The sequence below is a fragment of the Lathyrus oleraceus genome, chromosome 6 (assembly GCF_024323335.1).
Source record: "Lathyrus oleraceus cultivar Zhongwan6 chromosome 6, CAAS_Psat_ZW6_1.0, whole genome shotgun sequence".
Classification (NCBI taxonomy): Eukaryota; Viridiplantae; Streptophyta; class Magnoliopsida; order Fabales; family Fabaceae; genus Lathyrus; species Lathyrus oleraceus.
The window spans coordinates 328,986,884-329,009,749 of record NC_066584.1 but is presented as its reverse complement, the minus strand read 5'-3'; the positions used below and the strand labels follow the sequence as shown (position 1 = coordinate 329,009,749).

The 22,866-nt window shown below is 32.9% G+C and overlaps 1 protein-coding gene and 1 long non-coding RNA gene across 2 annotated transcripts; both read left to right on the top strand.

Moving 5' to 3' along the window:
• The first annotated feature begins 4,096 nt into the window (after positions 1-4,096).
• LOC127095493 (uncharacterized) lies at positions 4,097-7,013 on the top strand. Its single transcript, XM_051034173.1, has 8 exons — positions 4,097-4,438; positions 4,665-4,757; positions 4,970-5,032; positions 5,162-5,335; positions 5,446-5,755; positions 5,914-6,184; positions 6,263-6,554; positions 6,663-7,013. Exons 1-8 carry the CDS (start codon positions 4,097-4,099, stop codon positions 7,011-7,013), a joined length of 1,896 nt encoding a protein of 631 aa, XP_050890130.1.
• A 14,911-nt stretch (positions 7,014-21,924) lies between these two features.
• On the top strand, positions 21,925-22,477 carry LOC127096857 (uncharacterized). Its single transcript, XR_007792846.1, has 3 exons — positions 21,925-21,946; positions 22,048-22,092; positions 22,248-22,477. It is a non-coding gene; the product is annotated as an uncharacterized LOC127096857 (long non-coding RNA).
• The last annotated feature ends 389 nt before the right edge of the window (positions 22,478-22,866 follow it).

The following is a 22,866-nucleotide window of genomic DNA, read 5'->3' as shown; positions in this document are numbered from 1 at the left end:
ATCCACTGGTAGGATGAACACTGCTGGAGATATATTTCATTGAAACCCGCTCCACTCGGGGAACTGCTGGAGATATATTTCTTTGAAACCCGCTCCACTCGGGGAACTGCTGGAGATATATTTCATTGAAACCCGCTCCACTCGGGGAACTGCTGGAGATATATTTCTTTGAACCCGCTCCACTCGGGGAACTGCTGGAGATATATTTCTTTGAACCCGCTCCACTCGGGGATTAGCAACCTTCAGGCCTGGCTGCTGAGGAAACACCGTTTACCTGCCGGGGATAACCCTCTCGACTCGGCTGGGAGAAACCACAGACCTTGGATCTGCTGGGGAGTTGGTCCTCTAATTCTGCTTGGGGACTTAGCTGGGAAATAAGAATAATTGGCACAAAACACCCGTCGACTCATCGAAACACGGTATCTACCTCCAATACTCACATCAGCTTTCCACTTTTGAGAACTCCCAGACTCGTCTGGACCTTTTCTGCTCCATCATCTTATATTCCAAGTCGCTCCGCGCTCGACGGAGAACGTACTCCTGGGATTTATACATAATTTCAACCTTTCGACTTTGAAGAGTCTTCTTGGTTAATTTCAAAGGTCGTCGGACGTCTCGTCGTCTCTCCGTTCCTTTCTTCATGCACTCGTTCCTGATCAGACTCTGTGGGGAATTTCTACAGGCTTTCCAATCTTCCGATTTTGAAGAGTCTTCTTGGTTACCATCAAGGATCGTCGTACGCCTCAACGTCACTTCGTCGTTTTTCATTCGTTCGTCCCTGAGCGAACTCTCTGGGGATTTGTTACCAAGCTTCCACATCACAACCTGCAAGTGAGTGAAGAATATCTAACAGTACCTGCAAAACAGACCGTCAGATAAAACCGTTATCATCTTTAAGTTTTTTAGTAGAGTTTATTTCTCTCCTTTAGTCAGCTTTGCCATGGAATAGCTTGGTATTACGGTCCCCAATTTTCAACCATACAACTATATTTTTCTTCCTCCGTATGGTCTTGATCAATTCATTTTAATGCATATTCTCCTATGTTTGTTCTTAAGCATTTCTGTAATTTCCTTTACTTACTTTTATGTTTTATAATGTTTTTATATTTTATAATTTTTTTATATTTTAGTTTATTTTTATTGTTATTTGATTTTCGTATTTAATTTTCAGCTTTAACAATCTACACTAAAACGATCATAACTGGAGCTCCGAGAATCCGATTGACGCATTCTGATAATTTCCGAAAAGCTAAGAGAAAGAGCTACAACTTTTGTGTTGGAGTCAAAGTCAGATTCGGAGCGCTTATTTTCCAGAATTTCGTTTGAAACTGCAGTATTAGTTTTATTTTAGTTTTGGATCGTTAGTTGTGGGCCTGAGTTATGTATTTGACCCAGTTGAGTTGTAAACGGATTGCCTTGGTTTTCTCCTAATACCTAACAGCCGAAAACATTATTCATGTTTTTTTTACGATTCACGAATTATTTTTCTTACGCTTGAAAGAACCGTAATGGAGAACTAATCTATCCAGACGGATTTGCTGTATTCAGGTTCACTACTTTGAGATTGTTATAATTGCAATTAAAATTCTTTTCCTTTCAATAATATTATATGATTGTTGTTTTCTTAATCTGATTTCCATGTAATATTGTTGGTTAAATTTGAATGATATATGTTCTTGACTTTTGATCGCAATTTAACTCTGTTTAACCGTTAAATTTGCGATATCTATAACCGTATGCTTAATCCGGCAATAAGAATATATACCTTACAATGTCGATCACGCTTGTTGAATAATATTGTGTTCAAATAGGATAGAAGCCGTAGTTGTAACAATCGATTATAAGTTGAACCTGACATAGTGAATTCGTTTGTTTTATAATCACCTATTGCATAACAGCTTATTTCAATAATCACTTATTTAATAATCATTTTTTCCTTAATCGATCCTGAATCCATCCCCCCTAAATCGATTTACCTTTGGTTAGTAATAATCAAGAATCCTTGAGAGACGATTCGAGTCATTGTCGCTATACTACGTTTTCAAAATAACTCAGTTTTGATCCGCGCGCGACAGCGGGTCAAATTGGCGTCGTTGTCGGGGATTCTTGTAATTATTAATCAACATTAGAGTCATAGGTTTAGTGTTCTTGTGTTTAGGCCATAGGTTCCTCGCGGTTTTGGCCAATTCGCGTCTAGAGTTGAAAATTTTGGTTTTTGGAAAAATTGAGTCCGATCAAAAATCTGTTCTGTCTATTAGGAGTAGAAAATTCACCCGATCTTTTGTCCCATACAATAGAGTAGTTACGGGATTCTAGCCTCAAATCGCCAAAAAACCCCTTTTTTCTATTTTTAATGAATTTTTTATTGTTTTCATAGAGTCGGAAAAAATAAAAAAATTCTTGAGGTAACATCTGAACTTTCTTCACCTTCTTTTGTTGTGGTAGAAACTGAAAAGAATAAAGAAAAAGAATATGTACCACCATTCCCCTTTCCACATAGAGTTCTGAAAAATAAAAGAATTGAGGAAGGAGACAAAGAGAGGGAGATCTTGGATGTTTTTAGAAAAGTTGCGGTAAACATTCTGCTTCTTGATGTCATTAAGCAGGTTCTTAAGTATGCAAAGTTTCTGAAAGATTTGTGTACAAACAAGAGGCGGATGAAAGGTGGTGAGAGAGTCAACTTGGGAAGAAATATTTTTGCTTTTATTCAGCCCAAACGCCCCATGAAGGAGAAGGGCGATCCAAAACGCAGCGGAAATTAAAATTTTCTCCTTTAGTGATCCTTATGAATGGGCATGATCAGTGATAGAATAGTTACCTCCTGTGACGATTGAAACCTTTGATGCAGATCTACAGAGCGATCACGAACATTGAACGACGACAATGCCTCTACTCAGTCCACATCAACGGATTCCTTCAATCTCAGTGCTAGCTGCTACGAATGAAGGCTTTGAGTGAGAGAGAAAGAGAAAGAGAGAAAACAAAAATGCAATCGCACTAAATGCTTCTGCAGAAGGGTTCTATTTATATAACCACTTGTGTGGGCTTCAAGCTAAAAACCCACTTAAGTGTATGTGGCCCATATCTTATAATATGTCAAATTCACTTAAGCGCGTGATACCTTACCATATTTCGTATTCTACTTAAGTACACTGTACCTTACGATATTCTACAATTCACTTAAGTGCACCGTACCTTACGGTGTTCCTTAGTTACTCTATCTCTCATCAATCTGTCCTTTGTATGTGACCCTGTAGGTTTTCGCGACATTGACAATTATATTAAATCACGTATTTAACATAATAAACAGTGAGCGGTATCTAGCAACACATCACTGCTATCCAAGACACGAAAATGTCATGTGATCTAACAAATCCTTCTGTGATAATACTTATGTGTATAATTACCCTTTTTCCCTTATGTCTATATTGAACACATGGCATAGACCGTGTCATCCTTGTCCAGTTCAATATTGGGCCCATAGACATTTATCCTGTTATGCAGGATGGACAAATTCCATCTAGGTCACTCATGTCCCTCAGCATGCTTCGTGGAGTACCCATCAACTGTCTTTATGGTTATCTAGTTACGGACAACGTTTGATCAGCAATAAAGCACTCGACTCTACATCTAGGGTCCATAGTGGTTTCAGGTCGAAGGGTGGTATACACCATTATCACCATGAGAATAACTTATGACACTTTGCATAACATTCTATATAGTATTCTCATAGAGGGTCAATCCAATATAAATATTACTCTTAACATTCATACATATGTTTAAGACTTGATAACTCCTTATCCATGATCCATGAGATGTCATCATCAGTCTATATACATAATAGTCTTAATGCTTTAATGTTATCCCACTTCACAATAAAGCTCGACTACAGATATTTTAAGAATAGTGTCCTTACGTTTAATGTGATCTCATGATTAAGTCATACTTAATACATTAAATGTACTAGTTATTCTATGGACTTTATTAAACAAACATAATAAAGAAAAATCCTTTTATTATTAATAAATAATTCGATACAAGTATCAAAAGTATTGGCCTTTAGGGCTTACACCAACACCCATCCATCGAGCAACCCATGTCCTTAGAGCTGAAACAACTCCCGAATAATCTGAAATACGCTTATTTGGAAAGTGATGAAAAACTCCCTGTTATTATTTCTTCTAACCTTGATTCTGATCAGGAAAATAAACTTTTGCAGGTTTTGAAGAAACACAAGAAGGAAATTGGCTGGACATTAGCTGACATCCCAGGTATTAGTCCTTCCATGTGTATGCACAGGATTTTACTTGAGGACGGTGCTAAAACGGTAAGACAGTCCCAAAGGAGGCTTAATCCTTTGATTCTTGATATGGTAAAGAAAGAGGTAACCAAACTCTTGCAAACGGGTATCATTTATCCTATCTCTAACAGTAAATGGGTAAGCCTAGTGTAGGTTGTACCTAAGAAATCTTGACTCACAGTGGTGAAAAATGAAAAGAATGAACTTGTTCCCGCTAAAGTTCAGAATAGCTGAAGAGTTTGTATTGATTATAGGAGGTTGAACCAAGCTACCAGAAAGGATCACTTTCCTTTGCCATTCATTGACCAAATGCTTGAACGACTAGCTGGTAAATCACATTATTGTTTTCTTGATGGTTTTTCAGGTTACTTTCAGATTCATATTGCACCTGAAGATTAAGAAAAGACCACTTTCACGTGCTCATTCGATACATTTGCTTACAGGAGGATGCCTTTTGGTCTTTGCAATGCTCGTAGCACTTTCCAGCGATGCATGATTAGTATTTTCTCTGAGTTTATTAAAAATTGCATGGAAGTGTTTATGGATGACTTTACTGTTTATGGTTCGTCTTTTGATACATGCTTGAAAAGCTTGAATATGGTTTTAGAGAGATGCATCGAGACTGACCTTGTTTTAAATTATGAAAAATGTCATTTTATGGTTGAGCAGGGAATTGTTCTTGGTTACATAATTTCTGAAAAGGGAATTTTTGTTGACCCTGCTAAGATTGACGTAATTTATACATTGCCTTACCCTTCTTGCATTCGCGAGATTTGTTCTTTTCTTGGTCATGCAGGTTTTTACAGGCATTTCATCAAGGATTTCAGCAAGATAGCTCTTCTGCTGTCAAACTTGTTGAAGAATGACGTCACTTTCAGTTTTGATGACAAATGCAAACAAGCGTTTGACTTCTTGAAGAAAGCATTAACCTCCGTTCCCATCATCCAGCCTCCCGACTGGACCCTCCCTTTTGAGATTATGTGTGATGCTTCTAATTATGCTCTTGGGGTTGTCCTTGCACATAAAGTTGACAAGGTTGCCCATGTTATTTATTATGCTTCTAGGACTTTAGATTTTGCACAGTCAAATTACACCACCACTGAAAAAGAACTTCTAGCTATTGTTTTTGCTCTTGATAAATTCAGATCATACTTGTTGGTTCTAAGGTTGTTGTTTTTACTGACCATGCAACTTTAAAGTACTTGTTGAAAAAGCCAGAAGCAAAACCGAGATTGATTCGGTGGATGTTATTGCTCCAAGAGTTTAATGTAGATATTAAAGACAAAAATGGAGTTGAGAACTTAGTGGCTGATCACTTGAGCAGAATAGAGAGAGATGAAGATCCTTTTCCCATCCAAGATGACTTTCCTGATGAGCAGCTTTTTCTTGTGCATGGTATTACTCCTTGGTTTGTTGATATTATTAATTATCTTGTTGCTGGTGTTTTTCCTACAGGTGCATCCAGGACACAAATCCACAAACTCAAGAGTGATGCCAAATATTATGTTTGGGATGATTCGTATCTTTGGAAGTTTGGTAGTGATCATGTAATCAGGAGATGTGTCCCCGATTATGAGATTGCATTCATTTTGAATTTTTCTCATGCATCTAAGTCGACGAATATTTTGGTTCTCAAAGGACTGCAAGAAAAGTCCTAGACTCGGGTTTTTATTGGCCCACTATTTTTAAAGATGCATATGAGGTTTACCGCACTTGTAAAGAGTGCCAGATAGCAGGTACAAATGTCACTCGTAAGAGTGAAATGCCTCAACATCCTATGTTTTTCTGTGAGGTATTTGATGTATGGGGAATCAACTTCATGGGTCCCTTTCCTATATCATTTAGTTTTTTGTACATTTTACTTGTTGTTGATTATGTTTCAAAGTGAGTGGAAGCTATCCCCACTAGGAATAATGATTCTAGAGTTGTTGTAGATTTTGTTAGGTCTAATATCTTTTGCAGGTTTGGAATACCACGAGCTATCATAAGTGACCAAGGCACTCATTTCTGTAACCGCACCATTGAAGCTTTGCTCCGGAAGTATGTAGTTGTGCACAGAATATCTACTGCATATCACCCACAAATAAATGGGCAAGTTGAGATCTCTAACAGAGAGATCAAACAGGTTTTAGAGAAAATGGTGCAACCAAACAGGAAGGACTGGAGCCGCCGTCTAGATGACGTACTTTGGGCTCAAAGAACAGCTTTCAAGACACCCATTGGGATGTCTCCTTATCGACTTGTTTTTGGTAAGGCATGTCACCTTCTTGTAGAGATAGAACACCGTGCCTATTGGGCGGTGAAAAGTTGTAATTTGGAGATGTAACAAGTAGGTATTGAAAGAAAACTCAAATTACAACAGCTTGAAGAGCTTAGGCTAGAGGCTTGTGAAAGCTCTAGGATTTATAAAGAGAAAACTAAGCACTTCCATGATAAGATGATTTATAGGAAGGAATTCTCTGTGAGCCAACAGGTTTTACTGTTTAATTCTCGCCTTAATCTTATGGCTGGGAAACTTAGATCCAAATGGATTGACCCTTTTGTCGTTACTAACGTTTTCCCTCATGGTGGAGTAGAAATTAAAAGTGCAGATACTGACAAAGTTTTCAAGGTCAATGGGCAGCGCCTAAAGCTATTTCATGAGAGTTCAGTGCCTGACAATGCAAGCATAGAGGAGCTTTCTTTGGAAGCGCCCAACTACACTGCAACTTGATCAGGGAGTTCTTATTCCTTTCTCTCAACTTCAATAACTATGTCCTTTCATTGAGGACAATGCTTGTTTTAAGTGTGGGGGAGGGAATTCCCTTTTTATTTTGTTTTCTTTGCTTTTGTTTCGTTGTTTTATTTTCAATTATAAAAAAAATAAAAAATAAAAAAATGCATCTTTTTGAAAGTTCTAGGCTATAGATTAATCTAAGGTTAGTTGTGGAGACTTGGGAAAAGTTCACAAGATCGGTGTCGTCTTAACACAGTGAATCTCCTGAGTATGGAAATTGTTTTGAATACTTGTTATGGCATAACCTTGAATTTTCATTCTCTTATAACTCTTAAGTAGTTTATCTTTGCACTCGGCATCATCTCACACATGCTCTACGTAAGGAAGCCGATGAAAATAAGTGAGTGATCCAAGTTTCTTTTGAAAAAAAAAATTAAATTAGGGAATGCACCTTCTAAGTTGGGTGACCCTCACCCGGTCACTTAACCCAACGATTGTGGAACCTACAAAAATAAAACATAATAGTTACCTATTGTTGGTTGGTTCAGAGGTTTCTGGTGCTGGACTTGGTAGGGTGGATTACGGCCCGATCCCCCACAACTGGAATTGGGTAAATAAGGGGTTACCAAATTTTGTACCAGAACCTCGTGTAAAAAGGATCAGACTCACTAACCGGTTGCCTTACTATGAGTGTGTGGAGATAACGGGCTTAATGTGATTGCGTAAGAATGAAAAAGAATAAAAAGGAGACTGAGTAAGTTCGGCTTTGGCATAATAACATGATTCGGAATGGATTGTGTGTTCAGGAGGCTTATGACTGCATAATTATGGATTAGTGTTCCTACGATATCCTTAGTGTGCATGATTAGTACCTATCGATGCTATCTTAACCAAGGAAGAGTTTGTAGCCTGGAATGAGTAACTGATGTTGTGTGTTTCTTGAGTTTTGATTTTGCTCGGAGTGCAAAAGTTCAAGTGTGGGGGAATTTGATCAGTGAATTTTAATGCATATTCTCCTATCTTTGTTCTTAAGCATTCCTTTGATTTCCTTTGCTTACTTTTATGTTTTATAATATTTTTATATTTTAGTTTATTTTTATTGTTATTTGATTTTCGTATTTAATTTTCAGCTTTAATAGTCTACACTAAAACGATCATAATTGGAGCTCTGGGAATCCGATTGACGCGTTCTAATAATCGCCAGAAATCTAAGAGAAAGAGCTACAACTTTAGTGTTGGAGTCAAAGTCAGATTAGGAGCGATTATTTTCCAGAATTTCGTTTGAAGCTGCAGTATTAGTTTTATTTTAGTTTTGGGTCGTTAGTTGTGGGTCTGAGTTATGTATTTGATCCAGTTGAGTTGTAAACGGATTGCATTGGTTTTCCCCTAATACCTAGCAGCCGAAAACATTATTCATATTTTTTTTACGATTCACGAGTTATTTTTCTTACGCTTGAAAGAACCATAATGGAGAACTAATCTATCCAGACGGATTTGCTGTATTCAGGTTCACTACTTTGAGATTGTTATAATTGCAATTAGAATTCTTTTCCTTTCAATAATAATATATGATTGTTGTTTGCTTAATCCGATTTCCATGTAATATTGTTGGTTAAATTTGAATGATATATGTTCTTGACTTTTGATCGCAATTCAACTCTGCTTAACTATTAAATTTACGATATCTATAACCGTATGCTTAATCCGACAATAATAATATATACCTTACAGTGTCGATCACGCTTGTTGAATGATATTATGTTCAAATATGATAGAAGTCGTAGTTGTAGCAATCGATGATAAGTTGAACCTGACACAGTGAATCCATTTGTTTTATAATCACCTATTTCATAACAGCTTATTTCAATAATCACTTATTTAATAATCATTTTTTCCTTAATCGATCCTGAATCCAACCCCCTCTAAATCGATTTACCTTTGGTTAGTAATAATCAAGAATCCTTGAGAGATGATTCGAGTCATTGTCGCTATACTACGTTTTCAAAATAACTCGGTTTTGATCCGCGCGCGACAATGGATCAGGTCTCTTCTACCGTCAATGAATTAATTCTTTTAGCATCAAGAGCCTTATAGAGATTCATGTCTTCCTTGCTTGTTAACCAGTTTGTTTCATCCTTTAGCATGCCATCGATCCTTTTGATCTCTTTTGATATTATCCCCTCCCTACCTTGTATTATTTGAAAGATTCATCTAGCCTTTGGATTGCCTCCATCTTTTGGCACCTTTTATACTCACACTCATTCCACAACTGCCTAACTAACTTCTCACACCTGGAGTCCCCCGATCATACCTCCTCAAATCTGAACAAATGAATATGTTTTCTGCAGGATTCCTCCATAAGTGATTCCAGGTTAACACGAATGGTAGTGTTATCTGAGCCAAAGCGAGAGAGGTGGAAAAACTTGATTGGAGATGATATATTGATGAAGTTAGTCGTTAGTAGGATTCTTTCAAGATGACATTGGATGTTCTCTTCTTCATATAGACCATTGAACCATATGAAAGGATATCCCTCAAAACCTAAATCAGTTAAACCACAAAGCTCCAGCATTTGACAACTCCAGGATAATTGATTGGAATTTATTTAGTTTCCTCATGTCTTCTCTATTTCTACAAACACGTCGTTGAAGTCTCCAAAGATTATGGCTCTTTCTCCACTTTCCCTTGTCGGGTCCTAAACCAACTGTCAAGTTCTTTTTGTGTGTGATGATCTTATGGGAAACTATACACGCCATTGAAATACCATTATTGATCATCATTCTCCTCTAGCATTGAGAAATATACAATGGTTAAGTTTGAATTATCGTTCCAAAACAAAGTCAGACCCTCTGTTGTTCCTCTCCCATTACCACTACAATCAACAGAATGACAAAAGTTTGTTTCTTACATATGCTTATAATGATAAACTACAATAGTTTATTTTATATTAAGATTAATTACAACTTTGGTCTCCCTGTTTTTCTTTTTTTTAGTTTTGGTCCCCTCATTTTAAAATCCGAGATTTTAGTCATTTTTTAAAGTTTTTTCTTCTTCTGAATTTTAGTCTACCTTCCAAATTGAGACTAAATTTTAATGACATGACATTGGTAGTGATGACATGTCATTTCTGCATTGACCAAATTTAATTCCATGTCATTTTTTATATTTTTAATTAACTTATATATATTTTTAAAATATATTTAGTAATTAATAAATTATTATTATTAAAAATAACATAAATTAACATTATCCAAATAAATCATTTTGAATTATTTTTTATATAATTTTTAAAGAATAAATTATAATATAAAATTTGAAGAATTAATTATTAACGAGTATAAAACAAAACTTTGTGTCTCGAGTGGTGATTGAACAACACCCTCAAAGTTGTAGACATACCAATTTCCCAACTAAGCTACACTTATGCCTTTTTATTCTCTCTCTGGTTTTTTATTTATTAAATGTGTGTTCTTTATGTTTCATATTGGTTATATTCTCTTATCTTTTGGCTTATACCCTCTTTTATACTCTTGTTTGCAACATCATTAAGTTTTCTTTCTCTACTCCTCATTTCAATCTGAAGCTCACCAATAGTTGGATTGCTCCATGTTATAACCAACTAAATGTCATATATAGAATCCAAGTAAGGTTGAATTGATCAACATTTTTCTTTTATTCCACAAATGTTCATTTTTCATATATGGATTAATTATTTTTTCTTCCATGTCCAGTGATTAACACCCACAATTAAACTCATCACACTCCTTATATATATTATTTTTCAATTTTTATCATATATATTTCAGTCTCTATTATATACTCATTGCAAATAACTCATTGATCATAGCTAAACATAAAAGACATATATTATAATGTCAAATACCTATTTTTAGGTATGAGGAAGAATGAAAAGAAGCATTTGGATTCTTGGTGAGCATGATAATTTAAAAGCCACAATTTGTGACTGTTATTAGATAGTCCTCAACATAGCAAAAATTTCCAAAATAGGTTGTTATAGCTCAACATCATATGATGAAATTTTTATCTTTTTAATATGACTATTCTATTCTTTATGAATTATGATCCATAACATCATATTATTTAAGAATAAATAGGCTCTGAATTTTACACAAAATTGCAATAAGGTCAATCAAAATAATAAAACCAAACAAAAAATATTAATGAAAAAATAAAAACAAAACTTCATTGAATTTTGAAATTCAGAGATGGCAAATTAAGCATTCAGTAAACCAAATACAAAAGGCTTAACACACCACACTATTGTTGGGGTTGGTTGAAAATATACATGATGAAGAAGTCTCACATCGCTTAGTTTTGTGAATGAAGAGAGAGTCCAAGGGTATATATAGGATACAAGTTCTTTGAAGTCTCACATTGCTTAGTTTTGTGAAGGAAGAGGGAGTTAAAGACTATATTTAGGATTCAAGTTCTTCATTCCAAGATACACCAGTCAAAAACACTTTAAGCTTATATTTGACTTTATTTGTTCTCTTATAATCTTGTATTAGAGTATTGTGAGATATAGTAAAATATTTGTTTTGGAGGATGTGGATGTACTGGGGGTCTGGTTTAGTAGAGGGTATATTATGTGTTGTAACAGTTTTCACATAATGTTATTCTCTGGTTTTCTATTGACAATGACCCGTGATTTTGGAGTTTTCACGTTATGTTCTTGTGTTGTAATTGTGTTCTTCTTTTTTCTCTATGGTTTGTTTATTTTTTCCTAACAAATGATATCAGAGCTTTTGGTTTGATCCGGGGATAAGTGTTCTTAGTATGCTCTTTGATAGCAGTTTTGTCTGATCTTCCACATCATAAAAAAAAGGTAGTATTGTGAAAGAAATGTTGAGTTGCTGTAAAAAAATTATGCTCTGCAGTTTGGGCTAGAGAAAATTGATGGAAGAATTTTTTGAATCGTGGAAAGTTTAAGTCAAAGATGTGTTGATACAATCAAGATTATACAAGGTGCAAGATTATGTTAGTGGTTGAAGAACTTCCTACCAATAAGAAAGTTGCACCATAATGTTTCAACCTGGTTTTCGACATGTGAAAATTCTTGAAGTGACTTAGCTTCAAGTGAAGTTACGCTTCTTTAGGCGGAGTATAATAGTTTTTTTAAAACTATGATTATCAGTGAAGACAGTGTGGAAACTTTTTGAGTGGTTTAACTTTGAGTGAAATTTATTCTTCATGATAAAGTTTATGATTATCGGTGATGACAATGTGAAATTCTTGAAATGATTTATCTTTAAGTGAAATATACTTTTCATGAGAGGGTGTGGTAGTTTTTAAAATTATGATTGTCAGTGGAGACAATGTGAAAATTCTTGGTGTAGTTTCAAATGACTATACTCTTTATGGTGGTGGAATATGAATGTCGATGAAGATAATGAAAGTTTATGTATTATTTTCAATCAATGTAGAGATTGTTGGGGTTGGTTGAAAATATAAATATTGAAGAAGTCTCACATTTCTTAGTTTTATGAATGAAGAGAGGGTCCAAAAGTATATATATGATACAAGTTCTTTGAAGTCCCACATCACTTAGTTTTGTAAAGGAAGAGTGAGTCAAATGTTATATATAGGATTCAAGTTATTCATTCTAATTTTCAAGATGCAACAGTCAACAACACTTTAAACTTGTATTTGACTTTCTTTGTATTTGACTTTAAATATTTGTTTTAGAGGGTGTGGATGTAATAGAGGTATGAGTTAGTTGAAGATATATTATATGTTGTAATAATTTTTACCTAGTATTATTTTCTGGTTGTCTATTGACAACAACCGTGGTTTTTTCTCCGATTTTAGAGTTTCCACGTGTTCCTCTTTTTTTCTCTATATTTTGTTTGTTTTTTCCCAACAACTATGTCACTTTGAATAACTTGAGAATGGCAAAAAAAATGTTTTTGAAGAATCAATAGTAGCCATGAAGCAAAATGTGGTGAATTTATAACTTTCTCAATTTCAAATAAATAAATCACTAATTCACAAGACTAAAATTGCACCAATAGCCATGGTAAGGTAGAACACGAACCAGGCATAATATAATAATTTTACATGTGGAAGCTAAAAGAAAAGAGAACATAATCAATATGAAAAATAAGAAGAAGCAATTAATAAATAAAAAATTAGAGAGATGATAAAAAGCATAAGTGTAACTCAATTCGTAAATTTCAAATTTTATTTTAAAATGAGATGACCAAATCTGAAAAAAAGAAAAGAAAATAGGGATCCGTTTATATATTATTTAAATAATGTAATAATAAATGGTTCTTATTATTTGATTTAATAATTTGGCATATGTTTATAATCGGGAAGTAGAACCCTCTGCTAACTCTATATAATATGATGAATTACCAAAATTTAATTTAATTTATTTAATTAACATAATTTAAATTAATAATAAAAAAATGTGTTTATTATTGTTGTCTTGTAGTGAGCAGTTATAATCTCAGTCTTATTTTATTTTATTTTGGGAATTTTAAATACGACTTGTGTGTCGTGTCTTTTTATGTACCTTCTTTATGTAACTTATTTTCTCATTTCACCCTCTTGCATGTAAAACGAGTACTCTTTAATGTAATATAATATAACGGAGAAAAGAAGAAGACAAAATCAAATGAGAACAACCATGGATATCTAATTTGGAGAAGCGTATATCGTTATTAGATTTAACTTATGTTCTCTCATTGATTTGAGGGGACAATTGTGCTATGGGCCATGACTTTTTCATTTTGTTTATGTATGTCGATGCATGTGAATGTATGCATTTGAGAGACGATTTATACAAAGGCAGATCTAAACATTATATATTGGTTCAAACACCATTAAAGATACAAAATTTTGTTTTATAAAAAATTTAAAAAGGGATTAAAATTCCAAATTCTAAAATGAGATGACTAAAACTAGAAGAAAAAAAACGAAAGATAGTGGGATCAAAATTGAAATTAAGTTTATATATTATTTAAATAATATAATAATTTAGTATACATTTATAACTGTGCAGTAGAACTCTCTGCTAACTCTGTGTAGTATGAAGAATTGCCAAATTTTAATTTAATTTATTTAATTAATATAATTTAAATTAATAATAATATAAGTGTGTTTATTATTGTTGTCATGTGGTAAGCGGTTATGACCTTAATCTTCTTTTATTTTATTTCTGGAATTTTAAATACGACTTGTGTGTCGTGTCTTTCTCTATACCTCATTTATGTAACTTCTTTTCTCATTTCACTCTCATATGTAAAACGAATATTCTTTAATGTAATGTAATATAATGAAGAAAAGAAGAAAATAAGATCAAAGGAGGACAACCATGGATATCTAGTTTGGAGAAGCGTATATCGTTATTAGATTTAGCTTATGTTATCTCATTGGCTTGAAGGAACAATTGTGTTAGGGACCATGACTTTTTCATTTTGTTTATGTATGTCGATGCATGTGAATGTATGTTGATGCATTTGAGAGACAATTTGTACAAAGGCGGGTTCAGACATTATATATTGGTGTGACTAGAACCGGTCCGGATTTTTTAAAGACTCACGACAAATGATAAAGATGGATCCCTAATAAAAAATATAATATTTTAAAAAAAGAATGTCATATATTTAAATTGTAAAACAACATCAAAATTAGTCATTTATATGTATAACTAACATAAAAACAAATAATTTTGAGGCCCTATCCAATTTTAAAAGCCGGTCTTTAATAAAAATAAATAAAAAGAATATAAAAAGAGTCATATTTTATTTTAGTTGTAACTAACATTAAAAACTAAAAAAGAAAATAAATTATCTATAAATATTTCAATGCCCGAGCTAAATAATATTCTTGCAATTGATATTGCATGCATTTGCTTTTTAAAATTGTAGTATTTTAATTTAGTTATTTAACCAACAATTTTTTTTATTGGAAATATGACTCATACAAATATGATTTTTGTATTATATATATATATATATATATATATATATATATATATATATATATATATATATATATATATATATATGATTTTGTAAAGAAAAATAGTTTTCTAAATATTTTATGTAATGTTAATAAAATAAGTGTTCTAATTAATAAAAAAATAAAAAATATAATATTTTGTAATATTTTATTTTTTTGTTAGATCTCACAAATCATCAAAGTAATTATAATCATACATTTTATATTATATATATTCTTAAAATAATTACGAGACTTTCAAAATCTTGATACAATGCAATAAATGCTTCAAAGTTTTATTAAAGTTGATATTATAGCTTGAATAAAGTCGAACTAATTAGAAAAATTATTAGACTTTAAAAATACTTTGGTAGACTTGACTAACTCTTGTTCAAAAATCTTTTAAATATATTAATTTAATTTATATATACTTAATCATAATGATTTAATTAAAAATAATACTAGTACTATTAAAATCTTTTAAATATATTAATTTAATCTATATATACTTAATCATAATGATTTAATTAAAAATAATACTAATACTATTAAAATTTTAATATAATTATAAAATAACACTAAATAATATATTTTTATATATAAAAAAATTATCATAAAAATTTAATTATGTTATGAATAAAGATAAAAGAGAATGTTCATCCTTATTCTTCTTTTCATCTTCATATTTCTTATTAATAGTTGTGATTTTACCTCTCCCTTAGGTCCTATAAATAAGATCCACACTGCAATGTAAAGTGTATTTTTGAAGAAGATAATATAATATTATTTTCTCTTTTCTCTTCCTCTCTTTGATCTCTATATTATTTTATTTAGTTTTATAACACGTTATCAACGTGAAACTCTCAGGTATGATTCTTTCACTTCCATATCAAATTAATCTTGAACAATCATTTGTCTACAACCAAGTCGAGTATATTGCTACATCAAATGCACCATATGAAGTTGTTTGGATCAAGAAGTTTATTAGTGAACTTGACATAATCCCTAGCATTGTGGATCTCATTGATCTCTAATGTGATAACAATGTTGCAATCGTACAAGCTAAAAAGCCTAGATCTCATCAATGATTCAAACATATACTTATGTGATATCACCTCGTTCGAGAGATAATAAATAAAGAAAATGTGAATATATGCAGAGTACAAACACTTGACAATGTTGTTGGTCCACTAACAAAGTCTCTTGCATAACAGAAGCATGATGACCATACTATATCTATGGGTATTTGGCTATGCCTAATTGGCTATAGTACTAGTGGAAGATTGTTGGTGTAAGCCCTCAAGGCTAATAATTTTATTATTACTTGGTACTTGTGTCGAATTATTTATTAATAAGTAAAATACATTTCTTATTATGTTTATTTTTTCCAAAATAATAAAGTCCATGTAATAGCTAGTTTATTTAATAAAAATTAAATGTGACTTAATCATGGGATCTCATTAAACATAAGAAAACTATTCTTAAAGTATCTGTAGTCAATCTTTATTGCGAAGTGGGATAACATTAAAGCATTAAGATTGTTATGTGAATATAGTGATGATCATATATCATGGATCATGTATAAAGAGTTATAAAGTCTTCACATATGTATGAATATTAGGGGTAACATTCATACTGGTTCACCCACTATGAGAATACTACATAAAATATTATGCAAAATGTCATAACTTATTCTCATTGTGATATTGATGTATACCACCCTTCGACCTGAAATCACTATGGATCCTAGACGTGTAGTCGAGTACTTTATTGTTGATCAAATATTATCTGTTACTGGATGACTATAAAGACAATTAATTGATACTCCACAAATTATGCTGAGGGACACGAGTGACCTATATTAATTTTTCCATCCTGTGTAACAAGATAGATGTCTAGGGGACCAATATTGAACTGAATAAGGGTGACACGGTTTATGCCTTGTACTCAATATAGTCATAAAGGCAAACAGGTAATTAAACATACAATCATTATTACTAAAAGGTTTTGTCATATCACATGACATTTTCGTGACTTGAGTAGAAGTGATGTGTTGCCAATACCATTCACTATTTATTATATTAAATATGTGATTTAATATAATTGTCAACGTCACGAGAATCTACAGGGTCACACACATAAAGACAAATTCATGAGATATATAATAAATAAGGAACGTCGTAAGGTACATTGTACTTAAGAGAATTATAGAACACCGTAAGGTACGATGCACTTAAGTGGAATACGAAATACAATAAGGTATCACATACCTAAGTGAAATACAGTACACCATAAGGTACAATCCACTTAAGTATGCCTTTTTAGCTTGTAACTCACACAAGTGGTTCTATAAATAGAACCTTTGTGCAAAAGCTTGTTCACTTTATGCAAATTTATTTTAAACTCTATTTCTCTCAAAGTATTCATTTGTAGCAGCTAGTATTGAGATTGAAGGCACTCTGTTCATGTAGACTGAGTAGAGGCGTTGTTCTTTGTTCATCACTTGTATCCATCTGATTCTACATTAAAGGTTTTAATCACGACAAAAGGTAATCGTTTCGATCACTGATTATGCCCGTCCGTGCGGATAAACTAAAGGGAAGATTGTGTTTTCTGTTTTGCTTTGTATCACAGTTTCCCTTTAGTACCCACTCTTAAAGCCAATTTTCCTCATCTTATTCGTCGGTGATTATCGGGTTCGGCAACACCGTGTTTTTCATGCTTTTATTTCTAACCACCAAGACATATGAGTTCCAGTATATTTTCTTGATCAATTTTTGGGCCAGGCAGGATACCATGTCTAAGGCGTTGCTTCCCATGATAGGTTGTGACCTTCTAATCTCAACACCGAGGTTTAAGGCTTCAACTATGGAAGTAATCAAGCCTCTGATCACAATGTCTCATTTCTTTGTTCTGACCATTTTATCCATATGTTCAAGCATAAATGTTGTATATATATATATATATATATATATATATATATATATATATATATATATATATATATATATATATATATATATATATATATATATATATATATATATATATATATATATATATATATATATATATATATATATATATATATATATATATATATATATATATATATATATATATATATATATATATATATATATATATATATATATATATATATATATATATATATATATATAATTATGTGGATTATTATACATGCTTGCCGGTGATTGATGAGATAAGTGATTCAGAGTGAGAACTACTCATAATGCGTTGAATGCATAATGGATTACAACCAGAGTGGATCTATAATCTTTACTATGTTGTTGTGTGATTTTTTACAGGCATAATGGGGTTGTGATCATTGATTGTGTTGTTGTCATTACATGATTATATGCCATGCATCATATGTTGTTGTTGTTGTTGTGAAAAAGGTGAAATTACTATGGACCCTAGATGTGTAGTCGAGTACTTTATTGCTGATCAAACATTGACCATAACTAGATGACCATAAATATTGTTAATGGGTACTCACAAATCATGCTAAGGGATATGAGTGACCTATATGTAATTTTCTCATCCCGTGTAACAAGATAAATGTCTAAGGGTCCAATATTGAACTGGACATGTGACACGATTTATGTCTTGTGCTCAATATAGTCATAAGGGCAAACTGATAATTATACACACAAGCATTATCACTAGAATGTTTTGTTAGATCACATGACATTTTTTTGATTTGGGTAGCAGTGATGTGTTGCTAATACCGTTCACTGTTTATTATATTAAATATGTGATTTAATATAATTGCCAACGTCACGAGAACCTACAGAGTCACACGCATAAGGATAGATTCATGTGACATATAATAAATAAGGAACGTCGTAAGGTATAATGTACTTCAGAGAATTATAGAACACCGTAAGGTTTAATGCACTTAAGTGGAATACATAATACATTAAGATATCATGGGCTTAGATGAAATATTATACACTATAAGGTACAATCCATTTAAGTGTGCCTTTCCAGCTTGTAGCCAACACAAGTGGTTATATTATATAAATAGAACATTTGTGCAAAAGCTTTTTCATTTTATGCAAATTTATTTTGAACTCTCTTTCTCTCAAAGTCTTCATTCGTAACAACTATCACTAAGATTGAAGACACTATGTTCGTGTGGACTGAGTAAAGGCATTATTATCCATTCATCGCTTGTGATCATCCATCTAATTATGCATCAAAGGTTTTAATCATGACAAAAGGTAATTGTTTTTATCATTATCTTGCCCATCAGTAAGGATCAACTAAAGGCAAGTTTGTGTTTTTTGTTTCGCTTTGTATCATAATTTTCCTTTAGTACCCACTAATAAAGCCAATTTTCCTCATCTTGTACGTTGGTGATTGTTGAGATCGATAACACCGTGTTTTTCATTCTTTTATTCCTACCCCCTGGGACGTATGAGTTCCAATATCTTGATCAATTTTTGGGCTAGGAAGGATGCCATGTCTAAGGCGTTGCTTCCCGTGATAGGCTGCCGCGTTTTAATCTCAGCACCGAGGTCTAAGGCTTCAACTATGGAAGTAATCAAGCCTTCGATCCCAATGTCTCCTTTCTTCGTTCTGGACACTTTATCCATATGTTCAAGCATAAATGTTGTAATATATATATATATATATATATATATATATATATATATATATATATATATATATATATATATATATATATATATATATATATATATATATATATATATATATATATATATATATATAATTGTATGGATTATTGTACATGCTTGCCAGTGATTGATGAGACGAGTGGTCCAGAGTGAGAACGACTCATAATGTGTTAAATGTGTGATGCATTACAGTTAGAGTGGAGTTGTAACCATTGTTATGTTGTTGTGTGATTTTTTACAGTCAGAGTGGGGTTGTGATTATTGATTATGTTATTGTCATTGCATGATTGTATGTCATGCATCATATGTTGTCGTTGTTGTGAAAGAGGTGAGTCGCGAGTTCAAAGTAGGGACTAGTGTCTTGTCCCAAGCTCATAATGGGGCTCGAAGTTTAGAGAGGGGACCCGATTTGTATGAAGAACCAAATGTTGGGTCAGTACCGCATGCATATATAGTTAAGTTGTAACTCCGGTTCCGAGTGGGGACCGTGACGAGGAAGAGTTGAGTCAATCTTGCATTGCATTAAATAATGGTTGTGTAAATGAGATGTTTGTGTATTGATGAATACTCTTGTATGATTTTTGTGATTGGTGAATGTTTGTGATGTGGTTGGAATATGAATACATGATATTGTGGTGCACGTTTGATATGTGCATAATTTGTGGTGTGATTTTACTCTGATTATTTTGTGCACTAATTATTATTTGGACGTATTCTCACCCCTTTTTTGTGTTATTGCGTTTGTGCTCCTTTGGAGTACAGACAATCAGGTACCTGAGTAGGAGTTTGGTGTTGAGGATGCCATTGTTCCTTTTTAGTTGTTTGTCGATCAAGTCTTGCAGTTGGAGTCACTCTGATATGTAACACGAGGGGAACAAGTTGTTATTTTATTATGTTTTATGTTGCATATCTTTCATTTGCTTTTGATGATGAACCATTTTTCAAACTTATTATTGTTCAGGCTTTTAATTTCCAATATTTTACAATTTCCGCTGATTATCAAACAATTTCATTTTTAATTATGTGGTTCGTATATGGTTGATTGTTGTTTGAGTAACATCCTACTTGGAGGATATATGTGTTATACATGTTTTATTTAATTATTTGTCGAGTCGGAAAGTAAGGTGGTACAACCTGTGTTGAGATTCTAAGGCAAGAAGGAAAACTCATAGAATTCATTCCTAAACGAAATGACTCCCCATTTTGATAATCCTTTTCAAAAGAGACCTATTTTGTTCTTTAAAGCGACAACGGTTAGCGTGAACGTACCTTTAGGCTAGATGATGCGCCAATGGAGATTATGTTTGCAGACTTTGACTTCTGCAATATATTCATCTTCTGGTATTACAATGGGTAACCTGTCGCCCTTAAGACAAGGTTGAGGTAACTAAGACAAGGTATGTTGCAAACATTTGAGAGCACCTTTGCGAAGGTTTTTGTTGTCTTTGTTGTTTCAGGAAGCTTATCTTAAATTCTATTGGACTTTGGTTCTACAACGATTGAAGATTCATAGAATTTTGAAAAGAGGGAAGATGATCAAAGTGATTTTAGGGTTAGCCGAAAATCACCCATTCCACGGTCATTTTTTACAAGAGGACACCAAATTATTATTATTATTATTATTAGGGTTAAATACACTTTACCCCCCTGTAATGTTAGCGAGTTTAGGGTTACCCCCCTGGTAAAGTTATTTTTTCAATACCTCCCTTATGTTATGTAGATTCCTTCATAGAACCCCCTTAATATCCAGGTGGCATGGAATCTTGGTTTTTTATTTCAGACGTGGCTTTTTAATTTTTTTATTTTCACATGTGAATATCCAGCATGGCATAAATTAGAAATTAGGGTTCTATGAATGAAATCCATCCCTATCCCAAATACATCCATCTCTTCATCTTCGTGAAATCCATCCCTATCCATCCCTCTCTCTCTTCGTGCAATGTATGCGTTATAAAACTAGTTACTAACTATCGATATGCTGCTTCAGTGAGCGTTGTGATCACGGGAGTAGGACCGGATTTCACTAAGATGGAATCGTTTGGCAAAGTTGAAGAATTTGCTGACACTCTGGTTTTCATTTCTTGATCGTATTCAAAACTATTGTTTACTGGTTTTCTCTGTTTCGATTTCAGCTGATTCTTAATTTTCCCACCGATTTCGTTGAATATATAATAACAGGTTAGTGGTTTAGACAGAAGCTGGAAAAAACCACCTGGTGTGGCTGCTAAAATTTCATCTAAAACTGCTGCATTACATTGCATGTAATAAGACTAACTGTATACAGTAACAGGACAGGTACTGTTGGATATACTACAGTGTCTATGTTCGTGTTTGATGTTTGAGTCTAGAGCTAAATGTTGATTAGTAATGATTCTTATCTTGTTGACTACATGCAGTATGGAGATGAGGAAACAGACAAGTATGCTTCCAAGATTCAGAAGGTTAACTTCTTTTCATATTTGACAGAACAAAGTTTTTGATGGTCAAAGACATTCATTCTGGCATTTAGTTTATGCAATTATGCACCATAGTTGATTGAAGTGGATTCTATTTGTTTTTTCATGAAATTCATTCAGCTTCCACTTGAAATTTGCAGGCGGTTCGATCGTTTAAGTTCACATAAACAAAATGTTCATGACAGGAGAGAAATTTTTTTCGTTACAGGATGTCTTCATGACATGATTTATGAGCTAGAAATGTCTGTCTAAATCCTATTAGTATGATATTTACTTCAATACTGATAGACCAAAGCAGTATAAATGAATGACACTAATTGATGTAATGGACAAAGATATTTTGCAGTGAACATCAGTGCCTTTGGTTAAACATCACCCTAGTGGTTTGTTGCTTTACAGAAAATGGAAAGGAAAGAATGAACAGAAAGAAAAATAAAGAGAAACTAGGTTGACTTTGGATATGAGATATGTAGTTTTAACTGACAATATTGAACAGACACTAGGTTGACTTTGCAACCAAATGGAAATTGAATACATTCAGCTTAACTCGCTCAGGTGCCTTACTACTTTGCTGTTTTATAAACTTTTTGTTAGTTTGTTTCTTCTTGTATGGTATAAGTGTATCTAATTCTTATGCACTGTTTTTTTAAACCTTGACTTTGTTTCTAAAATGCATCTAAGCATGAAACATTGCAAGAAGATGTAATTAGTTATCCTTCAATGGAAAATTGATATCTTTGGGAATGTGTAATATTGCAG